The 26046-nt window shown below is 41.1% G+C and overlaps 2 protein-coding genes and 1 long non-coding RNA gene across 7 annotated transcripts in view; 2 read left to right on the top strand and 1 right to left on the bottom strand.

Moving 5' to 3' along the window:
* The window catches only part of adamts9 (ADAM metallopeptidase with thrombospondin type 1 motif, 9), a 54106-nt gene extending 37062 nt beyond the window's left edge, over positions 1-17044 (top strand). The window contains exons 29-40 of one of the 4 annotated variants that reach the window (XR_009790096.1): positions 2038-2208; positions 5005-5181; positions 6959-7129; positions 7313-7507; positions 8749-8878; positions 9177-9271; positions 10138-10232; positions 10327-10460; positions 10941-11032; positions 11133-11247; positions 12001-12105; positions 15188-15203. Coding sequence is in view for 3 of the 4 variants with exons in the window: in XM_061784545.1 (XP_061640529.1) it covers positions 2038-2208; positions 5005-5181; positions 6959-7129; positions 7313-7507; positions 8749-8878; positions 9177-9271; positions 10138-10232; positions 10327-10460; positions 10941-11032; positions 12001-12105; positions 15188-15277 (1455 nt within the window). In the remaining variant the exon portion in view is untranslated. Of the gene's footprint in view, positions 1-2037; positions 2209-5004; positions 5182-6958; positions 7130-7312; positions 7508-8748; positions 8879-9176; positions 9272-10137; positions 10233-10326; positions 10461-10940; positions 11033-11132; positions 11248-12000; positions 12106-15187 lie in introns of those variants that run through there. The other 3 variants (XM_061784545.1, XM_061784546.1, XM_061784548.1) reach the window with 3 other exon arrangements.
* On the bottom strand, positions 1074-5131 carry LOC133483386 (uncharacterized). Its single transcript, XR_009790097.1, has 2 exons — positions 4990-5131; positions 1074-4188 (listed from the first exon to the last, which is right to left on the bottom strand). It is a non-coding gene; the product is annotated as an uncharacterized LOC133483386 (long non-coding RNA).
* Positions 17045-19284: 2240 nt separating the features above from the next.
* The window catches only part of prickle2b (prickle homolog 2b), a 106673-nt gene continuing 99911 nt past the window's right edge, over positions 19285-26046 (top strand). Inside the window, exons 1-2 of one of the 2 annotated variants that reach the window (XM_061785227.1) lie at positions 19285-19422; positions 19936-20015. In XM_061785227.1, the coding sequence (XP_061641211.1) occupies positions 19381-19422; positions 19936-20015 (122 nt within the window). In that variant the 5' untranslated portion in view covers positions 19285-19380. Of the gene's footprint in view, positions 19423-19935; positions 20016-20215; positions 20320-26046 lie in introns of those variants that run through there. The other variant, XM_061785229.1, reaches the window with a different exon arrangement.

Here is a 26046-nt window from a genome sequence, read left to right on the forward strand (position 1 = left end):
ATGTTTTTCCTGAATGAATACGCACAAATCACTGAGCAATCTCACTGTTGTTTTATGCAGTCAGGGCCTCTGCTGACCCCTCTGAGCGATCATGTTTTTACCGTCTATGGCGGGCGTGTTCAAAGCTCTTCCCATCAAGGTAAATCTTTGTCCTGTGTGACAATGGCTCGGCTTATTTACTGTGCTCATTCACTTTAATGTCTTTTTGGGATGCCTGGCGACGTGTGCTCTGCTATGAGGCTGCCAGTGTCCTTTGCCTCTCTCTGGCCCCCTCCACTCTGGCCTAATGCGGCTTGATGACAGTGTACAAATGTGGGGGCCAGTGACAGTGACTCAAATGGAGCGGGCCGTCAGCAAGACAATGCAATGGTGTATTGGCAGGGTCAAAGATCACGTTTGATCTGAACTGGGGCCTCTTTCTTGTTCTCCCCATAAGCATAGACAGACTTCTGGGAAATTGGAGCTGTGATTAGGAGAGGGGGGGGGCGAGCGGCACAGGCGCTCAATAGTGCCCGTTAAAACTATGCTGACATTTGAAGCATATGAAGAAGTTTTGTTTTTTTCTTATCTTACAAAAAAGAAGGACCTCTGGGCTTTTAAAAAGAAGCATGGCGTGATTGGATTTATGCACTTTGTCTATAGTCAGTTCATACAGACAGGTCACATACAGTATATACACAGTCCTCTTTGCTGCGCTGTATAATTACGGAACCCCAGAGAAGCTAATAAACCCTGCGCAAGGGTGTTCATTTAGTGTTATCACACATGCTGTTTCAATTTGACCCAGTGGTTGCGAGTCCCGGGGTATTGTGAGGGCACTTCAGCACCGCACAACAGCAAGAAAGTCCTTGTTAAAAGGATAGAAAACATGAGGAATGGCCTAGATTACAAAAAACCCTCTGCCTCTACTCAAGGGCCCATGTTGTCTCGGTGTGAGCCACATCTGAAATATCCAGAATGTGTTATGGTTATATTGGCCACTAATATGAAATGAATATATGTTGGTGGCCTTATTTAGCACTTTTCGGACTCTGTGTATTTTTTGTGTAACTGTACAAAGAAAGGGGTTCCACTAGTTTTTATCGATTTATTCAATTTTTATTGTCACAAAAAAGGCACAAAACCATCACATGCAGATTTCTATCATTCCTTTGAGCAAAGGTAACCAACCTTAATTATTACCCAACTCTCTCAATGCTTGATTTAAAAAACAAAAACTCCATATTTTATTAGCCCCTTCATTGATGAATGAGGTCTGAATGAGGTGAAAGTTCGTATGGCGTTCCTGTCCAGTACATTATCTTGCTGCACGGGACAGAACTGCATGCTGGGCCATGTACCCATTCAACTCAGAGCCTGTCGCTTCCCATCCATCCCCAGATACTGTACTACGCCCCCTGTGATTATCTGAGCTCAGTCCAGCCCTTTCCACGCCCCCTTCCCAGCCCTCTGTAACATTGCACTGTGTGTGCGTGCGTGTGTGAGTGTGTGTCTGTGTGTCTGTGTGTGTCTGCCTGTCACAACAAGTTAGGCTTTCGCTAACTCGGTGAACCTGGAAGTGAAAGAAAGTTCCGCCGGGGTGATCCGGCACATGCTGTCATTGGGTTCGCAACAGTCATGCAGGAATCATGCAAATTCATAAAATTTGGAATTATACCTGCACTGGCGTCACATTTTCATCTCTATAGTTTTAACTTGAAACCCCTGCTGTTTGACTTTGGTTTGTATTTGTACAACACAATGATGTGCAATATTCCAAGTTTCAATGGTTCTTATTTTATTGTTAGGCTACAGTGAGATGAGCGTTGTGGATTATTGGTCTCTTTACTGTATGCTTGGTTATGTTAAATTTATATGCAATATACTGTAGTAATTTGCTTGTGTGTTGTGGTTTTGTTTTTCATAATCTCAAATCACCAACAAATGATGAGGACAACAAAGAATTGTCTTTCGAGGTTGACAATGACAGTATTTGCTGGAGTCCGAACCTAACTTTTGATTTTTTTTGTTCAACGCCATTTCTTTGATATCTTGCAGTGCTCAGCCACTTGTGGAAGAGGCTTCAAGTCCCGCAAGGTGCGCTGTTTGACTAGGTCAGGCCGCTCTGTTGAAGACGAAAACTGCCAGCACTTGACCCCCAAACCCAACAAGCAGAGGCGCTGCCAAGGTGGCCGCTGTCCCAAGTGGAAGACTGGCAGCTGGGAGGAGGTAGGCTTCTTTTACACCCCAATTAAACACTTCTTTTTCCTAATGTAGACCTTGTTAATTTTGCCTCTTTGTCAATTTGATGCATATCACCTCAACAAATGTTTTGTGCACTTGCCACAAAACAAGGTGCTGTAACATATTGGGCTATATTTTCTTTTCAACTGCAGCAAAGCACAAAAACTGGCAAAAACCTAATATTTGTGCAAGCGCAAGGCTCGTTGCCCGTTTGGCAATTTGGCAGACCGGTCTGCGCCAAGCTGGGCGTACTGGCGTAATGAAGGTATGCCCTTTGACATCCTCCTGGTGCATGTGACAATTTAGTGACTGTCTGTCTAAACTTACGCCTGCTCAAGCCATGTCAAGCTTTTGGCGCAAGGTAGACTGCTGGTCTGATGCGATTTTGGTGCCACAGGCAGACAAATCTGTGAGATCCACGGACATTCATTAAGAGGCCTATGTGATGAAAGGCCAACAAAAACGGAATCATTATAGAAATCAAATAATTGAATGTTATTATTATTATTATTATTGTTATTATTATTATTATTATATTTTTAAATCATCCCACTGGCTGCCACACAATTGATCAGGTTAGAGTGCCGTCTCCAAGTACCCCCTTAACAACGCAGATCCGCAATCTCCCCCCACGCCAACTTCACATCATCATGGAGGTGTGCTTGGAGTTCAGTATAAATGTACTTTGCGCGCTTCGACCTCCCGGACTCGAGCAAATCAGTTTCCTCTTCTGCCTTGTCAATGACTGTCATTGCGCTTCTCACACGCTGCATTTAAAGGGAATGAGAGGAGACGCTTAGATTGGACAGGAGAGAAGTTTGCTGTGTTGACGTCCACACCGGCCGGCGCCCTTTTTTAAATACGACGCCTTGTGCCCGTCTGCCAAATTAACAATACCCGGTCTAACACGCCACCGGTCATGAAAACAGAGCCCATTATGTTACCAACTGTATGTTTGTCTTGGTGTTGAAGGTAATGGAAATAGAAAAAAAAATTTAGGCCAGGGTTACACAGCAGTAGGGCTGTAGAAGGATTTGCATCACCGACTGTGGCCTATTATTTACTGGTAATATTGTCAACATCCAGTGTATGCAGTGCTGTGAATGTCCACTTACTGTATCTGCCGCAATAAAATGTAGACATGCCTTGCTCAGTGCAATGTGATCCAAAACAAGAGCTGTATCCAAAAGTCTGACTTTACCAAGATAATAATGCTCAGTTTTCAATTGTCATTTTTAGAAATGTGTTAACATAATGGGATGTTTTTAATTGTGGTTCAGGGTAGTATAAGTGTAAGATGGCACTGTACCAAACTGAGAGCTTTTGGGTGTGAATGTGAGTGTGAATGGTTGTTGCAACGCTAATGAAGACAACCTATACAGAAAATGGATGAGTAGATGAATGTTTGCGTGCATGCAATTACCATAATATTTCAAACAACTCAATATTGATCAGGATTATTCTGTCCACACTTTTATCTTGCCTCGGACACCTCCACAAATCACCTCACATGAGCCTTATCTTCCTACTTTGTACGCTTTATCTTGTTTAGTTTAAATAGAAAGATTATTATGTACTGTATACACTCGCCATCATACCCACACATGACTTAATTCAACTTCAACAATCTTTTCATCCTCTTGCGTGTGTAGTCTTTCTCTGAATTTTCCCCCTCTGGCCAAGAGGCGTCCAAGCACAGGAACACATCTGTACCTCATACATCAGAAAGGATGTGCGTCTTCGCAGAACAGCTGCAGAGCAAGAATGAGGCCAGGAGGAAATGATACGCCACCGTCCCCACAGCATGATAACACATGGTTAAACAGACTGCCTCTTGGTTCGACGGCTAAAATGTCACACGTGATAAATACAAGTGAAATGAATGAAAAGTCTTATTAGAACCCACTAGCTTGCACACAAGAAACACAAACAGAGATAGTTGTGGGTCAGAGTTATTCACGGCATCTGTTTGGAAAGACAAAAAGAAAACAAAAAAGTTATTTAACAGTATCCCTGCAGAAGGCAGAGACAGAATTGAGAGTTTGAAAAAAAATTGCATTGCAAATAACATGTTGGTGAATGACTGAGGTGTGAATGACAGCTACACAAAACAAATCATTATGTCCAATAAATGTCAGCATTTATGACTAAAAATAATTCCATAAATAAGACAGAGCAGTGGTGCTGATTAGGAGCTTAACTCGGCAACATCATTGCTGAATATCTGTAGAAGGTACCATATTATCATTCTTTTTCTCAGTAGCCACATCACGTCTTTTCATTTCATAAGTGTAGTTTTTCAAAACTGCTCTTGATAAGATATCAGTGCTCAATTTTGATCATACTGAGTGCCAATAAGATAAATAAAGTAACTAAAACCCTTCTTAGTATGACCCAGTGCTGTTCCATATCACTCTAAGCTGCGATCACAATAATAAATACATTATTAAAAACAGCATTATTACCTTTGTGAAGGCAGTATTTTTGATAAATCTTATTACGTGATCGTGAGTGTAATTTCCATCAATCACCAAGTCATTGGCTTCATAATAAAGCTTTGATATGACCGTAGAGGAAAGGTGAAAGTGACACAACACAAATGATGCAACGCAAATGTGAACTACGTATTTATATTTGATTGAAGAACAGTATACAATCACAAAACTGAGTTAAACACAAATCTATTCAGTTGCATTTAGCAAACTCACATACTCATCCTACACACAGTCAAGTTACAATACAATAACAATTGTTATTAAGCGGTACCTGTCCTGCCTCCAGTGCTCAGCATCCTGTGACGACGGTATCCAGCGGCGGGAGGTGATCTGCCAAGCTGGCACCCGCAGGAGCCCACTTGAGACCGACTGCCCCGAGCGCTCCCGCCCGGCATCAAGTCGAAGCTGCCGGGTCGCTGATTGTCCCTCACGGTACCGGTGGAGAGAGGGCGACTGGAAGGCGGTAGGAAAGGTTTTTTCTGTTTGCTTTTGAAGCTTGGAGAGAATGTTCTGATGAGGTTCTGAGTCAAAGCTGCAAGCTTGCTCTGCTAAGCAGCGGGAGCCAGGCAGAAGGAGGAGGGCGACTACTCCTTGCTTCATGCACTGATGGGAATCAGATGATCATGCTTTGTTTTTCAACAAAACATTTTTATTCGCCTTAGGAAAAGTAAGTCACCTAATTGGCAAAGTTGCTCCAACCCTTTAAATGGTAACAGCCTTGCCTCCTTTGGCAGTGGGCAAATAAATGTGTTTCAAACAAATCTAGCTTTTTTATTTTTGATTATGTTGGACTGTATATAACTTTATTTGAATAGTATAAATAATTGCTAGTGTTTTCATTTAAGCCTTATCTGTTTGTGTTGTACATTTTTGCCCCCAGAGAACACGTGCCAATCATCATGTATTTTATTATTGGGTTGAAAAATGTCACTTTTTTACTTAAGTACATTTATAAGTGTGTACTTTTGTATTTTTACTTAAATAAGGGCGTGTCTTCAGTACATTTACTTTTACCAGAGTTGTATCAGTACTTTACTTCCGACATCTCGGATTTTAACTTCTGTGTCATCTTAGATCCGGTACACACACAGAGACAGTCGGGCTGTTTTTGTCCCAATTTTGCCAAACGCCAGACTTTTTTAAGTCTTATAAGATTGTCTTTAGGTCTGTGGTGCCTCAAAAGTGAATTTGTCTCACTGATAGGGTCTAAAACAGGTCGGGGCCGACAATCTTAAATATTGAACGCGTTCAATATTTACGACCCAAAGGCAGTGATCCACTTGGTCCAGCAGATGGAACTGTGGTGAAATCACTTTATTGTGGGTGCACACCCACTTTAAAATGTAAATTACTGTATTAGTAATTGAACACTCAAATAAGTGAGATGGACACGTTTACCAATGTTTGGCCTCTGCATTCCACTGAGCGTTATTATGGTTCATTTTGAAAAGGACGCATTTTTCGATCGGATTTGATTGTGAATGTAGGTTATGTGTCATGCTGGGGAGCTGGAATCATTACAAAATGCAGCTGCAGCAGTTACGGCTTTCCTGTTCTCAGGTGCTTTTGAGTCTGTGTCACTAAGCACCACAAAGGAGACAATGATAATCAGCCTGGAGAAGCTTTTTTTTAATAACATAATGATCATGCACGTTTTAAAACATATTCTTACTCATCTAGTCGTCTCGTGTCCCTTTTACCAGAGTACCCAGAGGGTCAGTGTTGTGAAGGTTTAGCTCAATTTCCATTCCTCAGAACAGCTGCACAACTCAATAACATTTCCAGGTATTTCAGTTGTTTGACATGAGTCCTGCGCATGAAGTGACGGAGCCCAGCTGGAATCAGTTGCAGCTGTATGTGACGCAAGTAGAGCTTCTCGGAGTCTCTTGTATGATATTTGAACATCAGAAAAATCCATTCTCCTATGCAATATCATGGAAGATAAAAGGCTTTTCTCCATCATTTATAAATACATAGTTGTGATATGTCAGGTGAGGGTCATGTGCTCTGTCTTTGTTCTTCTTTGAAAAAAACGTAGTGATTTGCGTTTAGCTCTTATGTACTATTTTGACGAGGCCAATTCAAAGTCCCGTTATTTCATATGTTAAGACACTGCATCATTATCATATGCGTTGTGCAATGTGCATCACGGTGGTCCCAAAAGAGATGACAGTGAAATGCTTGGAGCCGCTATTTATTTGTTGGTTAAAAACCTACTTTGTCCTTTGACTCCGCTGTAGTGCAGTAAATCATGTGGATCAGGCCACAAAAGACGAGACTTACAATGTGTGGACCACCACAAGCAGGAGGTCCATGAAATGTATTGCGTCAAAAAAATCAGACCTCCAGATATAGAAAGCTGCAATGCCCAAGCCTGTGAATTCGTCTGGATCACAGGAGAATGGACAGAGGTGAGCCTTAAACCTGCACTCATCATGTACAGTATCTGTGCATGCTCGCAGACAATATCTCCAAAAGCGTGACTCATTCAACCATCGTCTTCAAATCAAATCTTGCACAAAGCATTCCCATTTCAAATTGTTCGTGTTCATATTAATGCCTATTTCACGTCAGTCATTTCTTTGATTTCCCAGTGCTCAGTCAGCTGTGGCCAGGGCTACCGCCAGCGTCTGATCTCCTGCAGCGAGGTGCACATAGAGAATGACAACTATGAGTATGGTGATCAATCTCTGTCCAACTGTCCAGGGGCATCCCCTGAGAGGTATATGCCTTGTCATCTGGGGCTCTGTCCACCTCTCCAGGAGTGGAGGGTTGGAACATGGGGACCTGTGAGTAAACCCTATAAAGTCTCCCCTTTTATCAGAATTTATGAATGCTGAGATACATATGCATGGCTTTAACAACCACTGTTATTTCCTTTCTAGAAACTTCGAATTGCATGAATTTGTCAATGTTTCGTTTTAGGGTCACAATGTGATGTCGAGTATAATGGGATAAACAGTGATTTGACTTGAATATAAGTAGGTCTGTCTGTTATGCAAATCATATATATATATATATATATATATAATATGTATGTGCTTCAGTGACATGAATGTCGTTACCTGACATGCAAACTATTATTACCTTTGGCATGAAGTTCCAGGGACGTGCAGCCAGGAGAGGCAGGGGAGGCCATGCCACAAATAGTAAAAAATAATATATATATATATATATATATATATATATATATATATATATATATATATATATTAATCCAGCCATCCATCCATCTTCTTTACCGCTTCTCCTCACTAGGGTCGCGGGCGTGCTTCAGCCTATCCCAGGTATCATCGGGCAGGAGGCGGGGTACACCCTGAACTGGTTGCCAGCCAATCGCAGGGCACATACAAACAAACAACCATTCGCACTCACATTCACACCTACGGACAATTTAGAGTCTTCAATCAACCTACCACGCATGTTTTTGGGATGTGGGAGGAAACCGGAGCGCCCGGAGAAAACCCACGCAGGCACGGGGAGAACATGCAAACTCCACACAGGCGGGGCCGGGATTTGAACCCCGGACCCCAGAACTGTGAGGCAGATGTGCTAACCAGTGCCGGCCTATATATTAATCATTAAATTCAAATCTTTTCAATTTTAGTTCTCTGGTTTGTGCTTTATAAGGATGTTCTGTTTGAATCCAGTAATGTCCACGATTTCATATTCATGTTCAAATAAGTGAGCAAGATCCTCCCCTCAGATTGCGCAATGAGTCACTTAGCCAGTTAAGGAAGCTTGTAAATACTTTTAAATGCGCTCTCATTTTCCATAGTCAGGCTAATGTATCCAGTGTTTGTGTGTTACACATTGAGTTTTGCTGATCGCATAAAACTGCAGGTAAAAAGCTCGAGGTGATGCAAACATGACACTGTACTGTAAAACTGACTCCCAATGTCAGTGCCTCACCAGTCATGAACCTCACCGCACAACACTGGCACAAACCAGCTGAAAGACCTGGAAATGACAACAATGCAGATAAGATCTCTATTTTCCCCACTTCCACGCTTCTCGATCTCCTTTCTAGTGCTCCGCCAGCTGTGGCGATGGAGTGATGGAGAGGGCGGTGCAGTGTGGGACATCAGATGGCCAGAAAAGCAATAGATGCTCGCTTGATGCCATACCGGAAGCCAAAAAAGTCTGCAGAAACCTGAGCTGTGAGTTTTTTTTTTTCCCAACAGCGAGTGGCAGGCAGAAGTCAAAATCCTACATTTTTACAAAATAATTCACACACCGTATGTTTGAATGCTGCTGCATGAAGGTTACCCTTCATGATATGAAATACAAGATCTGTATAAATGTTGCAGTCATGAGATAATATTGCTCGCTTTTGATTGTCACTGGTTGGGAGGTATTCATTGAACAATGTTTATTATTGTAGCTTAGGTAGCGATCTTTTTAATCATTTCCTTCCCTTATTCAGTACTTTAGCGTAAGTTGCATGTTTTTTTTCAGGTCATTTGCCTTCCAGCTGCCAAGATGCCCAGCTCATGAATGGCATGCTCTCAGATGGTGAACACTTGCTGAATATTCAAGGAAGTACTCTTAAGGTACTAATGTGGCTTGTTTAATTTTGTTCAAGTGTTTGAATTAAAAAAAAAAGAAATACAACACTTATAAGAAAATACAGAAGAATTCATATATATTAAGGCTGGCACTTCTATAATGACATTAATGTTGATGATTTGGAAAATGTATGTTTTATATACACCAAATATTACTTCTATTATACAACCTTCACATGCTTTATTGTTCCATTATTGTGACTGCTGGCTGTTTTCCGGGCATTTTGTGCGTCCTGGTTGTTCCCAGCCATGTTGTGACTACAAGCTGTTTTTCGATAAAGATAAGTTGAGTGCAGCTGGACAAAGATAATTGTTTTGCTTTCCTTTGCTTCTCTGTCTCTCTCACTTCTGTATAACCGAGGGGATTGTTTTGCTTAGACTTCAGTAAGGGGTGACAACTCGTAAGACTTGTACCTTTTCCTCTCTTTGCAAAGACTTTTCTTTTTTTGTAATAAAATCCCACAAAGACAAGATTGCTTCCGTACTTATTGTCTCAGAAAAAGATTTGCCAAAATGTGTTATAATTGATACATAAAAAAAGAGAATTGTAACAACTCAGGAATGGTAGGTCTACATTTTTTCAATACCTGAGAAAACAATGTGTTACAATGTCTAACCGATCTCATACTTTTGCCTCCGTTTGGAAATTCCAACTGTTGGCTGCAAATCCTGCAGAATGCATTCTGCACAATGGCCTGTTGTTTACTATTTTAGCAAATAAATACAAGAATTATGCTCGTTTTGATATTTTGGCTTCTCAAGATCCTTTCCTTTGCTATCATCTTTTTTCATGTTCTTTTATCTTTCACTAACCTATTCCTTCCTTTCCCTACTACTATTTTTATCCTCAGGTCTACTGTGCAGGAATGCAAACAGAGAATCCACGGGAGTACATCACCTTGACCACAGGAGAGGGGGAAAACTTTTCTGAGATATTCGGCTTCAGGTAAGCTGACAGCTAACAGTGGCAGAGAGAGAGGGGAGCGGCCTGTAAATATAAAACAGATCTCAGGCGTATGTATTTGTTTGTGTGTTTCCAGGCTCAATGACCCCTTCCAGTGTCCGTCCAACGGCTCCAGAAGAGAAGACTGTGACTGCCGGAGAGACTACCCTGCTGCGGGCTTCTCCATCTTCTCCAAGGTCCGCCTGGACCTGAGCAAGATGAGCATCATAAGTGAGTCGCCCATGCACATTTATGCAGCTTCACAGCTCTTAATGAGAGTGCCGCAAACAAGACAACATCCTGAGATAATTATGGGAATGTATACCATCACTCTCACTATATGTGATCAAAACTTTAAAGCATCCTGCCTTACTCTCAAATAAGAACATCCCCTGCCATTTAATTACACCCATGCTCATGAAGGGTTAATGGAGTCAAGATGTCTTCAATGTTCATTTAAACAACGTGCAATTACAAGGCTCGGGTGGCCAAGATCCTGTTACACTGATACTGCAGACCCTAAAAATAGAAGTGCTGACCAAACTAAAGATTTAGAGTAAATAAACCTTTGCAGGTCGAGTGCGTGTGACGAGAACTCAACCTCACATACAGTAGATATCTGTGTGTGTTTGTATGTGTGTGTGTGTGTGTGTGTGTGTTTGTCTTAGAATAGGCTGTCACATCATATTGTTTGCATTCTCAAACGTTTAGCTGCAGATTGGCAGTTTGCATTGACCCCCGAAGGCAGCAGGGTTCCATTTGGCACAGCGGGGGACTGCTACAGCGCCTCCCAATGTCCACAGGTGAGAACAACATAAACTGTTGAAACGACTCATTCATCCATCTATCCATCTACAATAATGCATGTCTTGTTTACATTTGCTGCAATTGGCTGGCGACCAGTCCAAGGTGTACCCACCTCTCGCCCAAAGTCAGCTGGAATAGGTTCCATCTCACCCGCGACCCTAATAGGGATATAGAAAATGGATGGATGGAGTGCATGCGTTTAGTGATGAAGGTATATCATGTCCTGTAGATATACACCTTTCTTAAAAACACCTGCACAATCTAATGAATTCCAATACAAGATGCTGAAGATAATTATGCTCAGTTCTCATTGACAATGTCAGAGAAGCGATAATTCATTAATACATGTTTATTATTGAGGTTGTTTGCTGTTCTGTACAATTGTACTGCATCAGACTGAGAGCTGTCTCTAACCGTTTGCCCATTGTCCTTTACAAAATATGTCATAGGATTTCCGCCTGGGGAAGTATTTGACATGGTAGTACTTTTTCTAAACCTACTTTGCAGTACACAAATTGGAATGATAATATCCCCACTGTTTTCAACCAGTAGTGGACACTACGTCAGACAACTTGACAACATTTGCTCTGGATTTGTTCCTGAAGCTTTTAACAACTAACGCTATGACTGATGATTTCTACACACTGTAGTGATTTTTTTGGTTGTTTGTTTAACTTGCATTGTACTGTACATGGTTTTTATGTAAGCCCTGCAGGAACATAAAATACCGCTAGATAGCAGAAGGATCAACAACTGATACACTGTACAAACTCTGTACAAAATGTGTCTATGAAAACGTTGTATGCAAAACTAGACGTTTAATTTTCCTATTATTCTTGAACATCATATTTTTTATTCGTATGGCCAAGCAGACATATAAGTTGACTGGAACAATTGCTTGTCATAAACTTAAAATTCCCATCCACTTTGTGATATTTTAATGATTTTCTTTTTGTGCTTTCAGGGGCGCTTCAGAATCAACCTCTCGGGAACAGGTTTTAAAGTGGCTGCAGACACCCGGTGGACCTCTCAAGGCAATTATGCTGTGGCTGATATAAAGAAATCACAGGTATAACGGGCAGTGTCTCAAGGGCGGGGCAGAGCCCTTTCAACTTGCCTTTGCTGGCAGTCATCGGATGTATGTAATATTCAAGTATGCATATTGAATATTGGCATTAATCATCAGCAATAATGACTACAATTAAATGTTGATAAAATGATGCAGAATTCTATGACTGCTGTACACACCTACAATTAATCTAAAAATAAAAGTAGTAATATCATGCTAATATTATTTTCATTTTGTTATTTCTATTCTATTTCATTTCACATTGTACGAAAATATATATTGAAAACTTTTCGAAAGACTCAGAAGCGGAACTGGGCGCAGTGGGGTGCCAATTGGGTCAGTGAAGATTCTTCCAGCTTGATGCGTTTTCCTTCCTTCTCCTGGTACTTGGTACCCGGAATCAAGTTTTAAAGGCAGAGTTTGAGCGGCACTCTACGTCAGAGCCTTCCACATTGTTCTGATTGCCGAGACCTCCACCTAGCTCATCTGGTTCCTCATCTAGCTTAGCTTCTCCAGCTCGTGGTGTCGGCTCGTGGCTCTGGCTCCTACGTTCACCAGGATCAGACTTACATGGTACTTTTGAGGGCTGACGCTGGGACCCCCTAACCATGAGCTCAGCGTCTGGATCAACCACTGCAGCAACTCCTTGGTGTCCCATCTGGTTTTGATGTGCGTGGGATTTCTCAGCATGGCCACCGCAGGTTCCTGCGTGCATGGCTCAGGTAACAGCTTCTCAGATTCTGGGGATGCTGCCATCTCTTCCGACAGACCCCCAAAGTGGATCGAGAGCCACTTCAGAGTGTGTTTAGAGCACCATTATAGTGTGTTTAAAGCAAACTGTATTGGATTTAGACCACCACTGAAGAACGTGGATTTAGAGCACAGCCAAAAAGGTTGCACCACCGAAGTAGGTTTAGAGGTGATGAGGGTGAAAATTAAAGAATCCACGGCAAAAAGTAAAATGTCAATTAAAAAATTAGCCAGAGAACGTAATCAAATTCTGATCACATCAACGGCCAGATAGCCACGAAGACCAAGGGGTTCAGGTGGTCGACTGGATTGAAGTTGATGAGCCTGATCGGGGTACAGTACGTTGGCCTGGTGTGGTGCTGTGGATGAGGGTGGATGAGGGATGAAGGTCCTCATTTCTTGGTGAGCTTGGCTCAATTGTTGTTGATGTCGTTGGGGATTCCTCTTCTTTGGTGTGTTGGAGTGCGTCCCTCTCCCGATGCCACTCGCCCGAGCCTTGACTTGTGTAAGGCCCGCTTCCGGTACGCCGGCCGAGGCGTCACCTCTGAGTCTTTCGTGGTAAAACGGCTGCTTTGACGATGAAGTGTCAACTTATCTCAATTGTGCAACAGCAGAAAATGGCGTGGATGCTGTAATAGCCACTTCCTCAACTTTGATAGAATTTCTTTTCATTTTTTTATAGTTTCAAGTATGATAACATTTGTACAGTACTATGTATGTAATGCAATTATAGTTTGACTTCAGAATGAAGAATGTGAAGACATTCTTCCACGTTTAATTGAAAACACCGATTTCCTTCAGATGAAGGGAGAATCAAATTCTACTTGACAATATATTCAGTGGGGTAAAAAAATTCCCCTGCTCAATTTGTAATTTAGCTTACAAAGATGTTAACATTGTTTATTTTTAAAACAAAAATGTAATTGTTACTTTTTGATAATGGTAATAGATAGAATGTCAGTCAAAAGTGGATTACAGTGTTTTAATCTGGCCTATAGTGGTATACAGTAGTTATTGGAAGGTAAGAAATTGATTCCTATAGGTGGGCTTTATACACATGACCAGGATAGGTAATTGGTTGATTGTGCACAGCTGTGTGGGCACCGGACAATCTGTGGTATTAGGTATCAAATACTTATTTCACTCAATAAAATGTGTAACATTTGATGTCTTTGATATTGTTGTTTTTTTCCCAACCAATGATTCGTCAATGAATCAAGGAGTCATTCACTGCATCACTTAAATTTAAATAACGTATTGACTAACAGCACATAATGCACTGCAGTTTTTACCCAATGTTTTTTTGTTTTGTTATTTATCTGATTAAATCAAGGTGTCCTTTTTTATTTATTTCTTTAGCCCAACAGTAAATTCTCCTTCAAAAAGCATTTTCTTCCTCGTGCCCCTTTCTTTCTGGCTGCTTCTGTGTACATTCTGTATTCCAAGAGCCTGTCTTCATAAACAAGCAGAGAAATGACTCTTATTAGGCAGCTGCTCTGTCAAATGCCCACCCACCCTCTCCTTTTCATATGAAGATCAAGCTTAGAAATCGGGATTTTGGCAAGACTTTGAGGCATGAGGTAGCAGATATGCCAAGACATGCTCACAATTTATTTTCCATAGCCAGCCGTTTCAAGCTGGCCACTGTAGGCACTTGAAATAAAGCCAGGTTGTGTCAGGAGGAGGGGCGGACCCTCCAAAGGAGACCAGACAGCACTAATGGCTTCCATGTTGAAGGATAGTGCTTTGGTGCTACCTCATCTTTTGTTTGTTTGAGCAAAGCAAATTTATTTATATCGCACATTTCATACACAAGGTAACTCAATGTGTTTTACATGATTAAAAGCATTGGAAAAAAGAGAGAGAGAAAACAGCTACCACCTTTGTCGTGTATCCAAATGATGCTAGTGATTTGTTACCTTGTATTATTTCTTTGGGGTGGCGGAGGGATTGCTGTGAAACAACTACCAGAAAATGAAGCCATCATAATGACAAAAAATATATAATCTTTTGAGAGAGGTATTAATTCAGCAATATTAGTATTAATCATTTGGTACATGTTTGCTCTACATAGTACTAACAGCTGGTTTAAAATGTTTGGAACACCTGTAAGTGATGCTATGCAGGTTGGATTAGCTCTATTTAAAAAAAAAAAAAAAAAAAAAAAAAAATGTATACTGAACCATATTTTAAAGGCTCACAGTATGGTGAAGTCTACAGAAACACCACTGCAAACTAAAACCACAACAATTCGTACTGTACATTGTTCTGCAAGTATTATTCAGATTGTGCAGGTGGAACATAACTGATGTTGTTCCTTTTGTGCCCACAGGATAGCAGCAGAGTGTCGGGGACATGTGGAGGCTACTGTGGCAAATGTACTCCATCCTCAGCTTCCATTCTGCCAGTTTCAGTGGCCTAGAGCCCACACAACCCAAGTGTGGGGTATCTGCACGTATGCAATATAGAAGATAATATACACAGCCCTCCGCCATTACTCAAACCGTGTGGCTTCATGCCCTTATGCTGCATTTCCTGCAAAAATGTTGTCGTGCAGCTGCTTGTGACCGTGTTTGTCAGTCAGGTGCTCATCATGTCAGTACGTCCCTCCACTTTGGTGCTACATCTACAAAACAGCTCAAATCCATCCGTCACATCACCTCTTCTTCTTTTTTCTTCTTTTTTTACCCTTGTGACAAATAATTTGGTGTAATTATTGTAAATAAGTATATGTGGAATACTGTATATGTTTTATTTATTGTAGGTCTACTCTTCATTTAATATATATATATATATATATATATATATTTGGATGTGGTGTAATTTAGGGCTTTGGGTCATTCTCTAAAACAGCAGTTTCTTGTTGCCAGATGGTGCCTTTAATTTTTAGATAATTACACATTTTATACCTCTATACTATGCATTTTAGGAATATGTTAGTTCGGAGATTTTGCATGGTTTTGTGATTCTTATAAGCATGCATATTCTTTGTAACATTTAGCATTTTAAAAACGTTTTATTCAGTTCAGGCACTATATAGTGATAGTGATAGTAATCGTGTTGCTTTCTCAACACCAAGTGCAAATACTTTTGCTCGGCTGCTAAATAATAGAATACTGAGAACAATGTGTTGCTGCATCCACACACTTTTTGCCCTATGTGCCCCTTTATTGTATGACGCGCCCCTTTGCTCCATTAATCATGTGTTACCTCACAAATAATATGCTCCGTCCACACAAATTTAGATCCCAAATAAACGCAGTAACAACAGAAGGGAGAAGGTTGGAGATACCGTGCATTTCCAGACCCAATGTGCAAGAAATTCCTCTGTGTTCTTGCATCAGTGTCAGTTAGGATGACAAAGTAAAGCCATCGGCCTTGAGAAAACACACCGGTTATCTTCTCTGGTGTAGCCAATAAAACCCCAGCAGATGTTCTCCACAGCTCCGCCCACGGAGAGACCGCACAAGGTGTTCGAGCAGCGTGAAATCTGTCCACGTGAATTATGTTAACTGTTACCTTCTGTACTTTATCATGCTCTACTGTTACTGCTTATCACCTGTTACTTATTTTCCTTCATGAACAAATCAGGGTACATTGTGTTTTTATGTTTTCATATTTCTATACCTCTCATTCCTCAAATAATTCATGAAAGGGAAAATGGAGTACAAATGTAGCACAGTTCAGTTGTACAGCACAGCCTGTTTGCCATCATATCTTAGGACATGCGACAGAAACATTTCATCACAATGTATTTCTACACTTTTTATCGTCGAAAATGTACTTCAGGCCAGCCGGCTCTCAGGTGACATCAATGAAGGGATTATTGTAATGTATCTGTTTTGTTTTTATGCATTTGCCACATGTTAATCAGGTATTTGTAAATGTAGCACTTCAATGAGATACTCTGCAGTGTAATATATGGTTTATTTGAAATGCTAATATTTGTTTGTATCTTGTCTTGTGAATGCACAGAATATGAACTTTGACCATAAGTGACTATGAATTTCAATGCAATAGCAGGAATGAATTTCAATGTAGTGTCAAGACATTTATTCATAGGCTTTAAAATGTCATTTCTGCATGAATTATAAACGTAGAGTTTGTTTCCCGAAGAAAAACATGATTTATGGGCTACAGATTGCATAGGGAAAATGTTATAGGGAAATAAAATGTCTTATACTCCCAACCAACGTAAACCTGATTTTGTCTTGAACATCAACACGGTAAGGTTTGTGTTTCAAAATCAGACTCACTGCGTGGTAATTGTCATTACAAATGGCAATTGCAAGCTTGAATTGATGGGCCGTCTAATCCTCATTTGATTTAATCAAATCTTATTTGCTCCCTTGAACTTGCACAAACATAGAGCAGAAGGAATGCTGCTGAGGTTGGGGTTAGGGTGAGTAGCAGTGGACAGGGTGAGGGAGAGGATGGAGACCGATAAAAGGGTCGACTCTACACTTCCAAACAACAGCTCTGCATTCTGAGACAACGATGTCTCTGGAGTGGAAAAGTCCTAAAAATCCTTCCAGCCATCCATTTTCTGAGCCGCTTATCCTCACAAGGGTCGCGGGAGTGCTGGAGCCAATCCCAGCTATCATCGGGCAGGAGGCGGGGTACACCCTGAACTGGTTGCCAGCCAATCGCAGGGCACATCCAAACAACCATTCGCACTCACATTCACACCTACGGGCAATTCAGAGCTGTCAATTAACCTAGCATGCATGTTTTTGGGATGTGGGAGGAAACCGGAGTGCCCGGAGAAAACCCACGCAGGCACGGGGAGAACATGCAAACTCCACACAGGCGGCGTCGGGGATTGAACCCCAGTCCTCAGAACTGTGAGGCAGACGCTCTAACCACCGTGTCGCCGGAAAAGTCCTGAAAATATCAAATCAAAATATGTGCTGAACAAAAGGTGACTTCCTTGTGACTACAGTCTTCTTTTTTGTGGAACCTTCTCACAAGGATTAGAGCTGAGCTGCTGAATTCTGCACTAGACGTTCCCAACACTTCTCATGTCACGGTGGGCACCTTGCAGACTGCTGCTCTTTGAACTTAAACCGGTGCTGACAGACTTTTCTGGACTTTTGCAGGCGAGACATTTGAGACTATGTTAGGTCGAATAGGACACAGCTCCTTTCTATATGCATAGCAAGGAGATGGATGGATGGTGCATGCAATGTCTGTCTCACTACCACACTTTTGGAACTTCCTGTGAAATTTTATAATGCTTCTGGAAGTTATTTTCTTTTCCTCCAAGAGAGTTTAACCACTTTAATTAAGACTTAACATGGAGACTTCATAAGTACTGTGCCCCAGGGTCAGACATTGTCGTCATCTTTTCTGACACTAATCTCGGATGACTTAACTGAGACGTTCTTGCACGAAGTCCGCTGACCAGTGTTCAAACATGCCAATTGTTGAAATATTCAGATATAGTCCGCTATTCATCATAACTGCACTTGTGTAATTTAAATGCATCCCATTGTTATTTCCAGTTTCACTTCATTTCCAGCCAAGTCTTCGTGAGTAGATTAGAAGGCACTAACCACATTTATTTTATAAACTACCAATTGTAATTCAGAATTTGGACACAGACAGAAGACTAGTCTTAGAGGTCCCATTTCTAGGAAGCAATTACAATCATACTGTACTAAAGTTTGTTCCTGCGATACCATGCAAGGCGATAAATTTAGAAGAGAGCCTCAAGCAAAATGTGTATCTAGAAATATAATAATAATAATAATAATAACATGGGCCCAGTTGACCCAAACACTGAGGTCATCTTTTCTCTCCAATGACCCTTATAGAGGGCACGGAAGACTTTTCATTTGCGGATGAATCTATTCCTTTTCAAAGTTGAATTACTGTGGTTTGTGGGGAATGACTCAGTCAGATCACCACCACCACCATCAAAACTGTTGAATCCTTTTCCGCTTATGTATGCTTCTGGACCTTGAAAGTGTTGCCTGAATGTCACTTCAGATCGGAACGCATGCAAGTATGCCCCCTTGAGGTTGTGAGCAGCATTCTGATTGGATGCTTAATAATTCGGATTTTTGGCCACGCAATGACATCATAGTTTTTCGTCCATACGGTCAGCGTTGATCCTCTGCCAATAACAAAGAAGGTTTTTTTTGATGTGCAATAAAGAAAAACTAACGAATAAACCAGACAAAAATACATTATTACACAATCCTGCTATGATATGAAGCTAAGGATATTTATTTGTCATCTTCAGTTGCATTTTTTTTCCCGGTCTTTTTGCATGGAAGTCATAATTCCACAACTTTGTTGAATATATTTATTATTAGCGGGGTTTTCTTTTCCAGTCTTTGATTGGCTGTGTGCGTATAGGGTGGAGCTGACACCCGAAATATCCCGACTTGTTTTAATGAATGCTTCTTTTTGACAGGATTTTTTTTTTTTTTTTTTTGTCGTAGTGGTATAAGTGAACAAGGACACCGACTCTCCCCTGTCTGCCATTTGTCTGCTCGACTGTCCCGGAATCAGCCTGACATGTTTTGTCGCAGCTTTAGGAAGAGAGATTCTCACACATCGGTATGTTGACAACTAACTTTTTCTCCAACACCCTTTACATGAATGAAACAGCTCACTAATGAATCTTTCAACTTTTTAGCTGTTCAGTTTATTCGTTTGTGTCCGGTTGCTATAGTAGTGGCATTTGCCGTGAGTGTCACACGCCTCCATATACAAACTGTTCATGTATATGTTTAGACTTCCGGTGAGAGCACGTCTATTTTTTACAGCAATAATGGGTTAAGTTTGATACTTCAACCAGTTGAACTGGGATATTTTTTTTTTCTCAAAGGTGATTCATGGGGCTGTCAATCTTACCACGTTCACATCTATCCTATCTATCTATCTATCTATCTATCTATCTATCTATCTATCTATCTATCTATCTATCTATCTATCTATCTCAGGGTTGCTCAAGTACATTTTATAAATCACCCCCCTTTCCTTTTTTTCCATTGGCTTTTTAAAGTGTTCGTTATCAGTTGGACTGCAACTTGGGTGACCACTTGTTTGAAATCATCTTGTGTGTTGAAGCCTGCTGATGAGCTGCAGAGAAGAGCGCCTTGCTGCGCTTCCAAAGAGAAGTGTCCTGGCTTCACCCTGCACAAATGGAGGTAATCTGCGTTATTTCACCTTCTAAAAGAAATACATTGCATTTGTGATGCACATTTTCAGTGACAGGAATGATTGCTGAACTCAGTCCAAACAGTTATTGGTCAATGAATTAACAAGGTTACAAAGATCAAATAATCATTTCCCCTTCACCACTGTGTTTCCAGCTGGATGGTTAAGATGGTGAATATGACATTAACACTCATTCTGCATTATGATGTACGCCGACTGGCTGTCAGATTGGGTTCATCGGCAGAAATACAAACAAATTCTGCCTTTTCAAAGATTTTCCCTGCAAGAACAACAGTGAGTATTCATTGAGGCCCTTACAAATGTCAGGTGCCTTGAAACATTTAGCTAGTTAAACTACTCAGAGAAGACCATTGTTTTTCCCTTAATAGCTTGAGGAGGGCGCATTGGGAAAGCATGCTACTACTTACGCATTGTGTATTGTGTAATATATTAAGAACGTGATCCAGCTAAGGAGGACAGGTGGTTCAGGTTAGAGTGTGAAATTGTGTCCAGTTCTGCTGTGGTAATGCAAAACGCCGAGCATCGCATTAGCTCTGAAGTCGATCAGAATCAGCTGACTCTCATAACCTGCCAAATAATGCTGAGACTCAATGTTGTGGGAAGAAGGAGATGTTGTGAGCTCCCCAAGTGTCAACTTGAGCACAGCATGTGTAAACAACAAAACCCCAGAGTACAATGTGGACTGGTTACACATTCCTCCTCGGTGTTGGAGTTAAACAATGAACTGGCCGGGAAGCGGCGGCCTGCAATTATGTCAACAGAGTCGACCAGGCAAAAGAAAGTCTACTGCAAGGCTGTTCATTGTGCTGTTGTTTTATCCTCACGCCACTGAACAAATAGCAACTTGCAACTTGGTGGTGCCAACCCAAAAGTTATGAATTTGGCAGCTATGGTTTGTCATATCTACATGAGAATGGGACATTCGGTATCATTCAGCCTTCTTTGCTGTAAACTGTTGTCGGAGCAACAGCAGGCGCAGGAATGCTGCCTTTAATTGCCTGTCTTCGCCGGCTCACAATAAAATAAACTTCTTTCCCCTCCAGCAAACAGGGATGAATGCCGGCTGTGGACAGACACTTTTGGAGGCCGGCTGTCTCTTTTACAGCTCCAACAAGTTTTTGTCCAAGACAAAAAAAAAACTTGCTTGCATCACAAAGAATTTACTGCTTCGCTTTCAGGGTAACGTAAACTTGTTTTCCTGTTTTGTTTTTTCTTTCTAAATTGCAAGGTACTGGAGTAATTATTTATTGTGGAATGTGGTGGACTTCATGTGACCCTGAAGAGGTTAGATATAGGCAAGGCAGAGGCCGCACACGTACTCACCTATTTTTGTTTTTATGTGTTTTCTGAAATGCCTTAAGATGCTGCAAGATGGTGCCAAATCCCTGCTAATAGGAAAGTAGTACTTTGGTGCCAAGGAACTATTTTGAAGTGACATATCTGAACTGAGGGACAAGCTTTGTATGTCGGGGTGGAACTAAGTTTAGCCTGGGTTGTTAGGAGAAGATGATACGAGAGAGCGTTCAATACGTGCCTGTACGCACATACTTCAGGTGTATTGTTGTTTTTATCAAATCAAGTGTTATTTTTAAGGGTATTTAAAATGATATAATATAATAAACTGTTTTAGCTCATAGATTGTGATTTTATGGTTAAACTATTAATATAGACAATTACTGTATAAATATTTTGGGGATGTCAATTAGTAGTGTTTTTTTTTTCTTTTCTTTTCTTTTTTTTTTTTTTAGCTATTTGCGGCAGGCCACTGTCCCTATCCTCCGAAAAAGCTAATTTTATTTCAAGCAGATTTTCTGGTGTATACACAAGCAAATTATAAAAACTCTCGTCACTGTCTAAATAAGATAGATGGAAAAATAAATAAAATAACACGCAGTAGAATAGAATACAGACCAGACCAGTAGACCACTCTGACAAGGTAGTGACAATCAGTGGCCTTTATTGTCCTTGTCCAGGTAATGCACAGTATATTATATCACCGTAATATGATACTGTGTTGTTAAGAAATTACTCAACTATACTCTGAGAGAAGTTTTTCTATATTTCTGTTTTTATTGTCATCAACTCCTAAGTACCAAAGTTACCCTCGCTATCTAGTGGTAAACTTTACTGTACTGGGCAAACATACACAGGCCATCAATAATAGTTGGTCTCAGGGTTCACTGAAATATTAATCATGCTTCCAACAGCAGACATTCAATAGGGCGCTACAGTATGTAATGTAGTCCAGGCAGTGCTTACTGTGCTTCAACCGCACTGGGTTCTAAGGGGAGAGAGGGGTCAGCCTTGTCTTTCTTTTATGGTGAGTTGACCATGTGTGTTGAGGCATTTCCCATTCGGAGTCAACACAGCAGTGAGTCTTCTGTTGCATATTTGAAATCAACCAGGCCTACCCAAACATTAACCTCAAGACAGTGATGTGTGTAAGATGTTATTTTTTTTACTTAAATAGGAGGTTTTGTCCCAACATTCCTGTGTCTGTAGGATCTGAAGTCTGAAAAGCTATTTCCTGGTTGCAAAAGAATGTTACTGCTGAATCAAGTGGCTGGCATCTGCAAGGTCTCATTCGGCATCGCAGGAGTTTCCTTTATTATAATTTAGTGTGTCTGTTGCCTGTAGCCAGATCATGGTGGGAATAATGGAATGATCGGGTCAGAATACTTTGTGACCTTACTAAGCATGAAATCATAAGAGAGTGTCTGTGATTAACAAATCTAAAATTGATCACAATAGAATAAACAACAAATATATTATTCATGCATTATGGTATGAGCTTAAATGAATTTGGTCATTTTTGAAGTGTAGCCTTTGGCATTTTTCTTATTTTTTAATTTAAAATGGTAGAGCAATTTACTTGCAGGAAAGATTTTTCAAATAAACCCATTTGCTAAATGTAATAATTCATTGTGACCACTACAGTTGTACCCCAATGGAAGTGTTATGATGGTTTTAAGTGTCATTCATAAAAACACCAAATAATGTGTACTGTGCAGTTGGTTCAAACAGGGCTTTAATCTCTGAGGAGTAGGTTTACAGGACACAGTTTTAAACTGGAAATCGTCGCTCTGGTGCCTGAAAATACAAGCCTTTTGAAAATGTGTCACAAAGTTGAATTCTTGGAAAACTATACACCGTTAGTGTTTCTCTGTAATCTCTTTAAACGGTAATCTGAAAATGGGGGACATGGATGCATCCACGTAAAGTGTTCAGCCAGGCATGATGTCACAACGAAAAACAACAATGGCGGAACACATTGCTGTTATTTTTGTTCTTATGAGACTTGACACAATCCAGGAAAATACAATACTAATGTATCCAATGAAGTCATTTCACTTGCATATGCCGAATTCTAACCCCACATACGTATACCGTATGACTTTGAAGGGAATTCAAAAGATGATTTTGGCTAAATGCCAGAAGTACCAGTAATGGCATGCATGTTACAGGATTTTAGCATTATTTTTTTTTCAGGTCCTTTTGAATGGGATCATTTTATGGACTCTGCTGGAAGCTTCTAAAAGAACCAGAGAAAAACATTCCTGTGTTTGAAGTTGTTGTTAAAAAAGGATGTCCAACTATAGTATGAAGCAGAATTTCTGTCACCTTGTTGCTTGTGCGTCATTGTAATTTCCTAGGTTAGGAACAGGAGGAGTTTTTCCTCGAACAGCATACTGCCTCTGCATTATTAATGCATGCCCTAGCTAATGAGACTCATTACCAGGTTTATTACCATGGGTGTTGAGGTAAATATGCTATGTGATAGGGTGCTCTTACATGGCCCTCTTCTTCTCAATGCTCTGTTGTTTTTAGAACTAGAGAACTTAAAGGTTACACTTGACCTGTTGCCAAGAGTTTGGTTGGTTGGTTCAGATGTGAATAAGACTACAAAGGGGGGTTCAAGCAATGGGATATTTCCATTTGCATCCTTCATTTCCTCCATCCTGCAGCACAGTGTAAAGGTTCATTAAAAAGTGCAGGTTTCCTTCAAATTCAGTTTGTGTGTGTGTGTGTGAACGAGAACCGACTGGTCCTGGACAAAGCCTGCCCCTGTATGCAACATAGCCTTAGCTGAAAGGTAAACTGCCTAGAAGAGGCAACGGAGGAAGAATGATAGCTGCAGTAGCCCATGTAGGTTTGAGGTTGAACTTTAACCCAACTCTGAATGGCTTCCTGACGTCTGTCCCCTCGGTAACCCAGTGCGATCTCCATAACACAGCCTGGCCCGCTATTCATTGTGTTAACAAGATGGCCTGGCGAATAAACCCGTCAGGACGCCAAAGCATATGAATGGGTTTGAGCTATTTGGGCGCAGAAAATGACGACTAAGCTTAAGGAGGTGGGGCGGTGGCTGAGGAGACACAAGAAGCCACTGGTGGTCCGCGCCACACAATAGATACTTACGAGATTTATTGCTAAAGCTTTGTGTCTGTTGGCAAGGAGGTTATAAGCCTTCTTGCTGCATAGTTTCTTTCTGTATTGGGACAAAAATAGTACGTGCCCTGCTGTCTCATTCCAGGCTTCTCTTGTAGCACATCTGTGGTGCATGGCAGCGCATCTATAGGTCAGGAGAAAAACATCTTTTTAAACTGTGCACTTTGTTGTGTAAATTGTGGGCTTTGTCATTTCGAGGAGATCTTTTCTAAAAATGTGTGTTTTGAAGTGATCTGGACAGCAATCATTCATGACTGGTGTTTGACCTTTGGGCTCCTAGTCAGTGTTGGGCTGAATCTCTGCCAGTTTCTTATTACCCCCTTCTGCCCCCATCTTTACTGTTTTTACTCCTCATTTTTGTTTTCCCTTTGTTGCCTTGTCTTCCATGTTAAACTCTACATTGTATCAGTGCACATTACTGAGGAGAAGACATACAACTCAAACTTAATTTGTACTCTGAGAGCAAGATGCATGGCTGTCATTGAAACAAGGTCAGTCTTAGCTCCTGCAACCCAGCGGGAGCGCCAGTCAGTTTCTGAATTCCAATGGATTCCCAGCATCAGAATTCCAGAGCACGTACTGTAATGTGATCGCGAAATGTGCACAGATGTGTATCCTCATCATGTTGTGTATGTGTAAATTAAGATGTGAGCAAAGGAAAGAAGACCTTTTCACAAAGTCTGATGGCTAATTTTGAGTGAAGCAATACTTTTGGGTATATACAGTGGGTACAGAAAGTATTCAGACCCTCTTTGTTATATTGCAGCCATTTGCTAAAATCATTTAAGTTCTTTTTTCCTCCACATTAATGTACACACACGGCACGGTGGCCGACTGGTTAGAGCATCAGCCTCACAGTTCTGAGGACCCGGGTTCAATCCCCGGCCCCGCCTGTGTGGAGTTTGCATGTTCTCCCCGTGCCTGCGTGGGTTTTCTCCGGGCACTCCGGTTTCCTCCCACATCCCAAAAACATGCATGAATTGGAGACTCTAAATTACCCGTAGGCATGACTGTGAGTGCGAATGGTTGTTAGTTTCTATGTGCCCTGCAATTGGCTGGCAACCAGTTCAGGGTGTACCCCGCCTCCTGCCCGATGACAGCTGGGATAGGCTCCAGCACGCCCGCGACCCTAGTGAGGAGAAGCGGCTCAGAAAATGGATGGATGGATAATGTACACACAGCACCCCATAATGACAGAAAAAAAAACTGAATTGTTGAAATGTTTGCAGATTTATTAAAAAAGAAAAACTGAAATTTCACACAGCCAAAAGAATTCAGACCCTTTGCTCAGTATTTAGTAGAAGCACCCTTTTGAGCTAATACTAATAAAGCTAATAAATAATGAGACTTTTTGGGAATGATCGAACAAGTTTTTCACACCAGGATTTGGGGATCCTCTGCCATTCCTTCTTGCAGATCCTCTCCGGTTCTGTCAGGTTGGATGGTGAATGTTGGTGGGCAGCCATTTTCAGGTCTTTCCAGAGATTCTCAATTGGGTTTAAGTCAGGGCTCTGGCTGGGCCATTCAAAAACAATCAAGGAGTTGTTCTGA

This window comes from Phyllopteryx taeniolatus, chromosome 9 (genome assembly GCF_024500385.1).
Source record: "Phyllopteryx taeniolatus isolate TA_2022b chromosome 9, UOR_Ptae_1.2, whole genome shotgun sequence".
Lineage (NCBI taxonomy): Eukaryota > Metazoa > Chordata > Actinopteri > Syngnathiformes > Syngnathidae > Phyllopteryx > Phyllopteryx taeniolatus.